The 12,012-nt window shown below is 33.5% G+C and overlaps 1 protein-coding gene across 2 annotated transcripts in view; it reads left to right on the forward strand.

Annotated features, from left to right (window-relative positions):
- The window catches only part of LOC127721789 (uncharacterized), a 222,096-nt gene that overhangs the window by 235 nt on the left and 209,849 nt on the right, over positions 1-12,012 (forward strand). The window contains exons 2-4 of one of the 2 annotated variants that reach the window (XR_007991464.1): positions 4,187-4,266; positions 5,280-5,328; positions 5,739-6,919. Coding sequence is in view for 1 of the 2 variants with exons in the window: in XM_052228582.1 (XP_052084542.1) it covers positions 4,187-4,266; positions 5,280-5,328; positions 5,739-6,307 (698 nt within the window). In the remaining variant the exon portion in view is untranslated. Of the gene's footprint in view, positions 1-4,186; positions 4,267-5,279; positions 5,329-5,738; positions 7,726-12,012 lie in introns of those variants that run through there. The other variant, XM_052228582.1, reaches the window with a different exon arrangement.

The following is a 12,012-nucleotide window of genomic DNA, read 5'->3' on the forward strand; positions in this document are numbered from 1 at the left end:
CGAATTCCCCCGAACAATAAAGAATTCTTTCCTTGATTCCGAAAAATTAATCATTAATTCAAAGTCCCGATAAGTGTAAATACCGAATTCCCGCAAAAATAAAGGCCCAATACCGACGTCACAGAAAAGGTCCTTCAGCCCTCATCCATAACTCTTCTAAATTCTTGATATGTGGATTTTCTAAATATAAAATATCCATGCATCTTTTAAGTTGAGTTCTAGAAAACTTTATACTCTGAGTGTAAGCCCCAAAACAATACCTCGTCCTTTGCTAACTCTATGGTCCACCGAAATGGACAAATAAAGAATACATTATCTACCAAACAAGTCAATAGTAATTTAAAAGGAAAAAAAACAAACGTTTTATTATTTGGAATTAAATTTGTTTTCCCCAAAGGTTTTTCTTGAAAGTAGCTTGTCTTTATATGTATGTATATCTGTTTTCTCCTCACAATATAGCCGTACCGTTAAGAAAGCAATGTTCAAATATTGCTTCAGTGTATATTTTAAATTGCTAAGTGCTTGTAACTCAATTACTTTGATCAATTTTCACCTGACGATAAAGATTTAAGACTGAGCAGAGTGCTGCATGATAGTTAATACGACCGCAGCATTCCGAAATGGAAAGCTTTACTGTCTTCTGTATTCTGATTGACCAATCGGAAGTCTACCTTACAGAATAATGTCTTCGACAGAGAACTATATGCTAATAAAAAGATCTTGCTAAATACTTATTATTTCTACAGCTTATCTGTCAAACGCAGAATTTTCTTTGAATAGGTTAGGGGGAATGTATACAGCTACGATTCAAACAAAAAAGTAGAGATACTATTTTGACTCCGGTCCATTTCTGTCACTATTACTGTATTGTCATGGAAAGGAAAAGAGCTGGAGCAGTTCTTATTAAATAACTTACACCGGAAGAGTTTAGAATACAACGACAACGAATAAACAAGACTTTAGTTATATCTAAACAAGCTTTTGTAATCGTATTAAATCATCGCTACTGATATAAAAATAAGATGTGGAATGATTGCTAATGAGACAACTATTCGCGAGGCTCAAATGCAGTGGATATAAGCAATTAAAGGTAACCGCATGGCATTCAACACGAGAAAACCCATACCGTATAGTAATCTATAAATGGTTCAGACATGAAAAATTTGAAACAATTCAAACGAGAAAACTTAATAACGTTGCTTTCTGTCTTGTTTTCTTTTAAAATTTCTAAGACAGTGACATAACGTCGTCATTACATGTACCTAGGTGTGAAATCTTCTCATTAAAAGGAAATGTCCTTTGAAAATAGCACCATTTTAAGATAAACGAGATTCTCTCATTGTCCACGTAATACCATGAATAATGATTAAGACAGTACATGTTTAGTTCTTATAAAGCAATGATACGTATTCGATGATGCAGGCATATTAATAAGATATCTTTCTACCAAAACAAAATTCCACATTAGTGCCTCCCGGCAATAAACGTCTGGAATGTTGTCTGTCATGGTGACTTGCGAAAGTAGATAAATGATTGATGCGATCTATGTAGGTCAAAATGTCATTTCATAAAACATTTTAATTAAAAGAGTTTAGTTAAGTTCCTTGAGTTTCGTTACAGTATTCAACCAGGCAGCATTATGATTGAATGTACACGTTAACATGTATTTTTAAGAGCAAAGATCTACAGAAAAAAAAGTTAAGATATGAATATATCTATGAGATTATGAGTATACGTCAGTCAGAAAGCATCCCAATGACACACAAAAGAAACCCGGCAAAACATCTTCAGTTCAAAATACGGTCTTCAACAAATGACAATTGACCATACAAAAAGCTCTCAATCGCTTCCAATCTATATACATGTATATGAGGGTTTAGATGGGGTGTAAGGAAATGAGAATAACAGGAAAAAATAAAGAGTACAGGATAATCATGGGGAGCTAAAATATATGAACAGACAAAAATGGCCTCAAATTTAAAAATGAAGACCCCTCCCTCCCAACACAGACCCTCATTTATAGCTAAAAACGATGTGAATAAATGTAACAGAATTTTGTAAAGATCTACCATCAAATCTCAAAACATTCACAGTAAGCTATAGGTTTTTTTTTCAGATAGGAGCTAGGATGTGTTTCATGTGGGCTACTTTTAAATACTACAAACACCGAGTCATTAAAAGAAGTAATTTGAAAACATCTGTAATAAATTATTACTAGTAACTACAAAGAAATATATATCAGACTGTTCTTTTTACATAGCTTGATTGCGTAAATTTTTTAAAGCAATATTGAAATCCTGAACGAAACCCGCATGAGCAAAATATGTTCATATTTGGAATCATTTGCATTGATCACTTTGATAAAAATGTTTGACAGAAATCTTCTCATCGAGCAGATAATCATAATTTTGGAGCAATAGAAAATGAAAGGATATGGAGGAAATGTACATGGGACAAAATCGCACACAATACATAGAAAACATAGAAAATTATCAATGAACAGGGCTTTTATTCCTGTTCTTCATCTTGACAGTTGATGTAGGGTCTTCTCAGACCAAGTCCGGGTGGGTTCGAAATCACGTACCACCTTTGCCCTTGTATTGTGCAGGTTAAAAAGCTGTCTATATTCGTATCAAATAAACATGTTCTCCTCCTGGATATAGTAAAATATATCATTTTTACAATACATATCAACATTCAATTGTACACACCCTACATATACATGAGTAGTATGTGTTTTTTTATATTTGAAAGAAGTAAGAAAAAACTAGTTATATATGCTAATTATGTTAATTTTGTTGTTTATCATATCGTGTATATCCGAAGGGTATCATGTTTTCAAATATAGATGTCTTGTGATAAAAGATCATTCCGCCCTTACTAATAAAATAATTATCAGACCACAAGACACAATATTCAAACGTATTATAGTGTGTGGATTCGCATGGCGAGGGATGCATCTATAGGAGGAAATGCATATTGTCCTGTCGACTCGCCGGATTTGGTTCCTTTTGGAAGTCAAAGTAATTTTTTTAGTATTGTTTTACATGATTTTTAAATTTATTGACACATTTCCAACCGTACTTATTGATACGGTATGGGTTTTGCTCATTGTTTGAGGCCGTACGGTGACCCTATAATTGCTTATTCACATCTTTTGAACTCTGGTGGATAGTTGTCTTATTAGCAATCATACCACATCTTCTTGTTTTTAATTATAATAATGCATGTAAATTTCTGGTTCATGTAACATTTTATCTAATAGTTTCTCAGGCTCTGAGTTATGTCTTTTCATTTGATTTCAAATAACTCTAGCTGAAAGTACAGTAACCGATGTACAAAGCTTAAAGCACTTCAGTCTCTTCAGTGGTTGTCGTTTGATGCTGTATATCATATTTACTTTTCGTTCATTATTTTGTACTTAAATCAGGCCGTTAGTTTTCTCGTTTGAATTGTTCTATATTTGTCATTTCGGGGCCGTTTAATTATAGCTGACTGTGTGGTATTGGTTTTGCTCATTGTTGAAGGCAGTATATCTATGTCATTTTGTCTCTGGTGGAGAGTTGTCTCGTTCACAATCATACCGGCCCAAGACCACAATTAATGACCCCACTTTTCGTTCCTTTTAATTAGAGTGTATTTTTCTTAATTTTTTTCATTCCCTTCCTTACTCATTTCTTAGTTTTTTTTGGGGGTTGAAATGAAAGAAGAGAGGTGAAATAAACTTTTTGATGTTGTATTTTAACTGATTTTGATATGGAAAGAGTGATTAGGCCAGGTGCCAAAAGGTGATATTTAGTTTTCGGAACATCTCTTGACTTGTCCATATGGGTATGGATGTGTATTGGCTAAATTTGTAAGAGTGATTGGTTCAATCTTTCTGAATTTTGGATATATTTTTGGACTAGTACTATACATTACACACACAAAAGATTTTACAAAAATGCATGGTGCATTTGTTTTAATGAAACAAAACGTTATAAAGAACTAATAGAGGAATTTAATTGGGGTCTGTGGCCTACCACAATTTTAATATCTAGATGCTTTCTCATTTGTTTTTTATGGTGGATTGTTGCGTCATTGGATATGCCCCTTATCTCCTTTTATTCATAATTGAAAAGTTTCTTTACTTACCTCACAAGATTTTCATGTGGGACTGCTTTTACATAATCCACACTATTTTCAGGGCCAAAGATATACGAAGAGTCGTTTTTCTACAGTTTGTTCTTGAAGCTAATGTCTAATGGATCTTTAAGACAATGGATCGTAAGTATCTTTCAAATATCAAGTCACCGAGGATCTCGAAATTTTATTTTCAGCAATTTGGGCCAATAATCTATAAACACGTGTATAGTTTTTATGCAGTGGCGGATCCAGGATTTTTGAAAGGAGGGGGACATAATTCCCGAAAACTATACCATATATATAGGCAATTATTTGTTTTGCCGATTTTATGCTAAAAAAATTACCAATCAAAGGGTGCGTACGCCCTCTACGTACCCCCCTCTGAATCCGAAACAGAACTTAAGACAACAGGTTACTAGAAATTGAAAATTACACTTTAACAATTTAGTGCGTCAAAAGCATTTTTCTGGATTAATCTTCAGTAGGAACGCCCAAAGCTAGAACTATAACTGAAATATACACCGAATTCTCTGATATTTTTTAGAAAAGAAAATCTAAGTCTTTTGAATAAACAAATAAGTATAACCAAAATCAAACATTTAGTTACGTTAGAATATACATCAAGACACGTTTGATACATAAACAGAATATTAATGATTTGCAACGATTAAATAAACAAATTCATTTAATAGGATATTTCAAAATGTCCTAGAGTCAATGATTTAATCAGAAACAAAATATTTTAATATGCTTAATTGAACTGATAAAGGTATCTTGACCTTAGCAAGTGGCGCCAGAAAAAAAATTCAGGTTACTAGTATAGGTCGTTCTTTTCCTAGTTAGGATAGTTGTCATTCTGTTGGAAGGTGGACTGAGCAGGCTTTTTATTGCGTATGTTATGCTGTTGACATAATTTAGAAATTCCTTTTATTCTTTTAATGTATCTTTTCCCCCTCAAAAACTAAGATTGCATGTTGATGGATTATATTTCCTGTAAAAAAATAAAGTTTACAGACTCACACACATACACGTGTTTGAGAAGAGGGACACAGTGTGTACTGTTTACATGTACAAGTATTTACACAGCATATAATTCTATATGAAACAAAGACATGTTAAAATAATTGTTTCTTTTTCTTTCTTATTTTTTCTAGAATCAGAAATTTCTTAGGCCTTCCGGCAGCAGTTCTAGTTTATCATTTGGTATGTTTTATTAGAATGACAAATCTTGTATGTACTGATATTATAGCAATTGAATGTTAAACACAAAGAAAACATGACAAAGGAAATAAAGATGACTCAAATAGTTGGAGATGATGCCTAGGATAAAATCAAAAACCACTAATAGAAGAAAACAGAAAACACCCAAGCCAACAGAAAAAAACGAAAAACCAAACAACACAAAAATATTCAGCAAAAAGAACGTAATTAAAACAGTCGGCATTTCAATTAGTCCGAAAGGCACAGCAGTTTCTACTCCACTAGTGACACCAGTCGCTGTAACGTGACGATATATTAAAGGAGGATTTTTAGATAAACATAGAGAATACCCAAAGTCATGTCATGTACAACCTCGCCATGTATAAATGTTTAATTTTTTATATTTATTCCAGGTGCAAATGGTAGTAACAACAGACAAACAACAACCATTCAAACAGATACAACTTCACCAAGTTTGACCTTTGTGAGAGATCATGACCCTAATGTTAAAGTTCAGACAAGTACGTCTGCAGTTAAAGATCTTACAGTTGAACGGGATCATATGAATCCTACCCCGCCTTCCGGTCAGCTTGTAACAGACTCAAAAACAACAAAAAATAAAGACAAATTTACAATACCGATTGTTATCTTAACTGGTACTGAAGCCGAAAAGATAAAGGTACCAGACCATACAACTGAAAGCCTGACTGTGGTTAGAGACTATATGCAAGATGGCAGTACAAAAGTCAAACGTCACGTGTCAAGAAGAAAGAGAGCTCATCAATATCAATTGCCGATGGTTAGACTGAGTTCAAAAATTAAATACAACAATCCCTCTGACCAGGCATCTCAAACAGCACCGCTGACCGATGACGATGGACAAGATTTAGTTATTGTCCGGGATAAGTCGAATCAACCAAAAACCGTTACATTCAAATTTGTGCCATGCGGGAACGGTCAAATGTGTATTGTGTTTGCTTAAAGCTAGTACGAAGGGATTTCAAAGAAATGTCAATTTTTTTTAACTTCCGGTTTCAATGTTAAATCAAAACATCTTTTGCTTATGGCTATACCAACGTCGAGAGACCAACGTTAAATTATTCTTTACGTACGTGCAGTGTTAGGAGTTATCAGATGAACAAAGTGACAGTTACTTTTCCTTCTTTTTTGTGTATGATTTATGAATTCGTCCAGTGTATCTCTCTATATATATACGTGTATATGTTTATAAAATATTACACTATATAGCCTACTGTTGAACTCTTTTAAATTATTTGTTAATGGCTACAGTTAGTGCTGTCAATTGTACAGAACTGTTATCATTTCATATACATTGTACTTACAAAAATGTACAAACATTTAGAATTACAATGTTTTCATAAATGGTGTCCTTTTGATTAGATAATGCATAAATCTTCAAACTTACAGAATTTTTGTTTGTAACATGTCCGTGCTTTCTTTTTTATTGTTCGAGAAAAGTACCAAAAAATTGAATTGGAGCCGCCAACTCGAGTTCGCATGCAGATACTCTTATGACGATGAAAGCATGCATTGAATATTTGTATATAATTTTTATTACAAAACTGAGTCATAGGTGTATCATTGATATTGATACTGTTGTGATGTAAAAAAAAAACATCATTAACAAGGTCTCTTATTATTTATTCACACTTTTTTATTTTTATATAACAGTTTCTTTGTAGATTACCTCATTATCCATCATTTATTTCATGTTTCAGGTTTTGATGCCCAACGGTTAGTAAAATCATGGAATATAATAATTCTGTGGGCATAAACATTTGCAAATATCATTATTGATATGATGTTTTTTTTCCATAAGGGAACAAGTTGCTATGTATCTGCTTAAGTTCCTCGGCTTTAGTTCAAAAGTTCAAATGGGATCAACAACTCTATTATTAATTGCTTTTACTTTTTCAAATTATAAGAGATGTTTGCTGCAAAAAAAGGCATTTTCCTTAAATTATCTTCATATTTTCACATAGATCGAACATTGGCTTACTTAGGGAGCCCGCTTTTCCCAGCTCTCACATTGAAAATCCTTTTCTTTCAGAAATCATTAGATCATCACTTGTAGGTTGATGTATCTTAATTCATTTGAGGTCAGGACTCATAATCACCAAACTTAAATTAATAAGTTGAGGAATTATTTCGGAAGTTTAAAATATCTTTGACGTGAACGCAAAATTGTTCGTTTTTTTAAAACTAAATTGCAGTCCTGTTTCCAGGGAAATCAAGACAACTTCCCGCAAAAAGTGTTAGACAAGAAACCATATCTTAACCCTGACGTCATGAGGTTATCTTCCCTTAACTGTAATTGTACACGTAAGTGTAGCTTTTTTCATGTTTTCTATGTCATATTTGTTGTTGTATATGTGTTGTTGAAACAATAATAAAATTTTATCATCTCTATGATGTTGTTGTAGATAACATCGTGTTTGTGAATCGGTTATCAGTTTGGTCAAATGACCACAAGGGGACAATCTGGTTTACCTTTAATAGAAAAACAAAGGATATGGGGGTATCCATCCATGACACAAAATCAGTACATGCACAGAAAAAACACACACAATAAGCAAAGGAACAGCATAATGTCCATTTTTGGGACGTCTATTATTGATTTCTGGGGGAGGGGGGTTAGGGGTGGGGTGGTAAATTTTGAAAATGAACAAATTGGGCTTGTAAAAACTTAAAATTAATAACTTTGTAAGACAAGACACAAAATGATGGAGACAAATGTGTACAAAAGTACCGCTCAAAAACTGATCATGCGTAGCAGCAGATGAAAATAAATGATCAATCCGGAATAAATCCACCTGCCACACCCCATATATGAAATGTTCGTCCCCTGTTCTCTAGGCAAGATCCCCGCGATATTAGTACTACAAAATGGTTTATTTTTCGCAGAGCGTTAATTTGCAAAATCCCAATCATTTTCTCCTCGATTCTAATCTTCGACAAGATTAAATTTTCGTAATCTTTAATTAATTTTAGAACGTTATTATCAAGAATAAGTCTTTGGCAAAAATTCGACAATTTATAGTTGATTAGAACTGATTGAAAAGTGGTCTACCAAAGTCCAGATGAAAAAGTACGTTATAAAAGAGCTCGATTGAGCACATTTCAATCAATTTCCGACATTAGAAATACACTCAATCGTAACAAGAGAAGATAACAATCACACGCGCTTTTCTAGAATTTGTAAATAATTGATTACTTTTGCGTTCTTGACGTACAGTGGCAAATAGTTCATGTATATATTGAAGAGTGAACAAGTTAACAGTACATTTCATTAGATACGATATAGAGTGGGTCGACATGGTTGTAGGGCGAAAAGTTTAGACAGCCACTGGAAAAGGGTAAGACATAATTCTTTCCCACGGGTCAAATTAGTTTTAACGTCCCCATCCCATTCCGGACGGGCGTCAGTCAATGAACTGACCATGTAATTCATAAATTACAAACTTTACATGTTAGAACTGGGGTCAAATCAAAGTCAGATCTGACAATGTTATTTTGTCATATAGCTCTGTTTTAAAGTCAATCTAATGTCTTCAGAAATGACATAGCCGACAAAACAGGAACATTGTCCCTCATTCAAAATATGTATCGTCCTTAAATAAATCAAGGTGACATTCAACACTAAAAAGTCGTAGAGGAACTGACACACCATGACAAGAAAAACGATCAGTTTACTGTACAAAACACTTCATAGAAAACTAAAGACGGAGTAACATTAGTGGTCGTGTGTAATATCTTAATGTTTTTTTTTGTTGTTATTTTGAGAATTATGGTTGTTTCTGTTAAATTCGTCACCACCTTATATAGACACCTGTCTATTGCTGAAGTCTCAGTCTGTATGTTGTTCTCTAGATGTATTTTTGTTTATTTTTTGTCGTTGGGTTGCTGGCGCATTGACTTATACCCCACATCTATCATGCATATGCACAAGTAAAATTATACAAAGGCATAGAAAATGGTCTTGAAATATATCTTAATTCTTAAGAAATCTGTTTCTCATCAAATAGTAGTCAATTTGGAAATTACTAGTATTAAGAAACAAAGGTTCCAAATCTCTCAGACAAAGTTGACCTTCGATGATTTTGGTTATTCTTTTGATGCCCCTTTTGGTCATAGACCTCTTAACATTTCGGCGTATTAATACATTGCTGGCTTTCAAATGTTTATGTTCCTTATGAAGGTATATCCGGAAAAAAGGGCTTCGGACGCATGACAATTCTAAAGTGTTATTTTCATTTAATAAGGGATTCTTGTTGCAAAATAATATAGAAAAGAAAGTATGTGGCGTATTCATCCATGACTCAAAATTAGTATGTGCACAGCAAACAACACAAAAAGCAAAGGAACAACGCCTTTATTACTGTTCTTCATCTCAAAGTCACAGTGAGGCCTTCAACACGAAGCAAAAAACTCTCACCTCACTCCAATTTTCAGACGGCCCTAGCACCGGTTTGAGCGGGTTTTTTTTTTTGCAAATTGACGAACACGCCACAACACTGTGATTTGAAGAACAAAGCCATGGAGTAATATCAATGAAATAAATCTGGCAAAGAAACCAAGCATGTACTGTCTTAATTAAGCCCTACAATCACACTGAAGCGTGCAAAAGACAATACAACATTAAGACAACCACGGGGCTCATCGAGATATATGTTAGATAACTCGGCAGGAAATAACGTATGTATAGGGCAAATATTTCGGGTAGACAATGTAAGATGTAACACCACCAACTCCGACCCGGTCAAAAAGAACATACGGAAAGTAGTACATATTTTTAAAGAAAATAGTTCCCACGCATATAAAATTGTATGAAAGAATTCTTAAATTGGGGGCATATACATGTATTGCCTGTTTTTTTCAGATATGGTTTGGTGTATCCAAAGTTCCGGTAACCAGTACGGTCTGATGTGTAAAGAACGATATTTTGATCCCGCCCCATAAAAAGCCCTTCTTTTGCGCTGACGCAACGTTAATCATTATCCATCACTCAATATTGATATAGAAGAACCAACCAAAGCCAATGAAAAGAGAAGCTGCAACATTTTTATAGAACCAGGGGCGGATCCAGGATTTTTGATAAGGGTATAATTCTAGAAAACGGAGTGTATACTACCGAGCGAAAATCTTTTTTGGACGATTTTATTCTAAAATATCATAAATCGTGAGAAACATGAGTTATTTTAGAATAAACAAGGGGGGTTCGTCTTCTACAGTCCCTGGATCCGCCACTGAAAACAATACGAATCACACATATAAGGTTCTTTCCGACATATTGACCCGTCTTATTAACTGGCAAAGACGTAGGACCAATTTCACCCTGAAATTATTCACACGAGGACCGATTTCAATAAGTCTGTCAATCTTCAAATTACAAAATTTCACAGCATAGCTGTTTCATTTGCGTACTTTAAAAATTTTAGAACACCATTTAGTATTTCTAACGTATAAGCAAACAAATCTGCCAATCTGATAGTTTGTAGTGTGCTTCATGTGCGTACTTTTTTTATTTCTCAGAATACCATGCATAGCGTATTTCTAAACATATAAGCAAATAATTAATACATTTAGATGGCTCATTACTGCAATTTTTATTTTTGGCAATTTTTTTGTAATTATTGCAAAAATGAATAGGAAGGTAATTTTTAACAAACCATAATAAAATAATATTAAGTTTTGTCAAAGATTTTCAATTCAAATTATTTTATGTTGGTTAGGGATGTCTCTCAATGCAAAATTTGACCAAATCCTTAAAAATTTGCGACATTATATCAAACTGCTCCTCAACAACAATTTATTCACAGCACACAATAATATTCTGATTGTATGGATACGTGTTCTTTAATCATTTTGATTTTTTTTCTTCATATATCAAAAACAAATTCTTATTTTAGAAAATTCTCCATTATATTAAGAAACAGTCTGTACAACGCGGCACTTTGAGTCTTTGATTCATTTTTTACATTTCTTTATACTTTGATCAAACCAGAAACTTATTTTATATATTAAATATGAAATATTAAACATTAAAATATTAACGACACGCCTATCTGTGCACATATTGTATTTGAATGAATGTTTCCTTTTTTGTCTTTTACCGCGCAATTCATCAAATTAAAATGACAAAATCCATTTCAAAGCATTAACGCGTTTTAAAAGAGGGGTAGCAATAAGGAAACAGAAGTGTGTGGTAGAAAAAATATAATACTTTTAAATACCATGTACACCGTTAAGTCTTCCGTCGGGAGCCTTTTGAACTTTATATAAAAGGCGGGTTTTTCCCTACCATAGTCATTCTAGCTACTCTTGCAAGATGATGTACACGAAGCTGATGCTATGTGCGCTTGTACTTGTTATAGCTGAAGGTACAGGTAAGTTGAGTCAATTTCTATACAGATTAATAGCTAACTTTATCCTTAGATTTTGATTGAAATGCGAGTACTTCTAGGAATATATTCCATTAGCAAGATAAGGTTATAACGTTTGTGGATTTTAGTCTTCAGTGCTCTTCAACGCTTTAATTGGGTTTTCGATTGATGATGATGAGTCTTATTCATACGAAACAAGCCATGGCGTACCAAAGTAGAAAACTGGTATCTTTGCTGAGTAATTTTATGTACTATTATACATTTATTTTCGTTGGCGCAAAAG

This window comes from Mytilus californianus, unplaced genomic scaffold, assembly GCF_021869535.1.
Source record: "Mytilus californianus isolate M0D057914Y unplaced genomic scaffold, xbMytCali1.0.p SCAF_12, whole genome shotgun sequence".
In the NCBI taxonomy this organism is placed as follows: domain Eukaryota; kingdom Metazoa; phylum Mollusca; class Bivalvia; order Mytilida; family Mytilidae; genus Mytilus; species Mytilus californianus.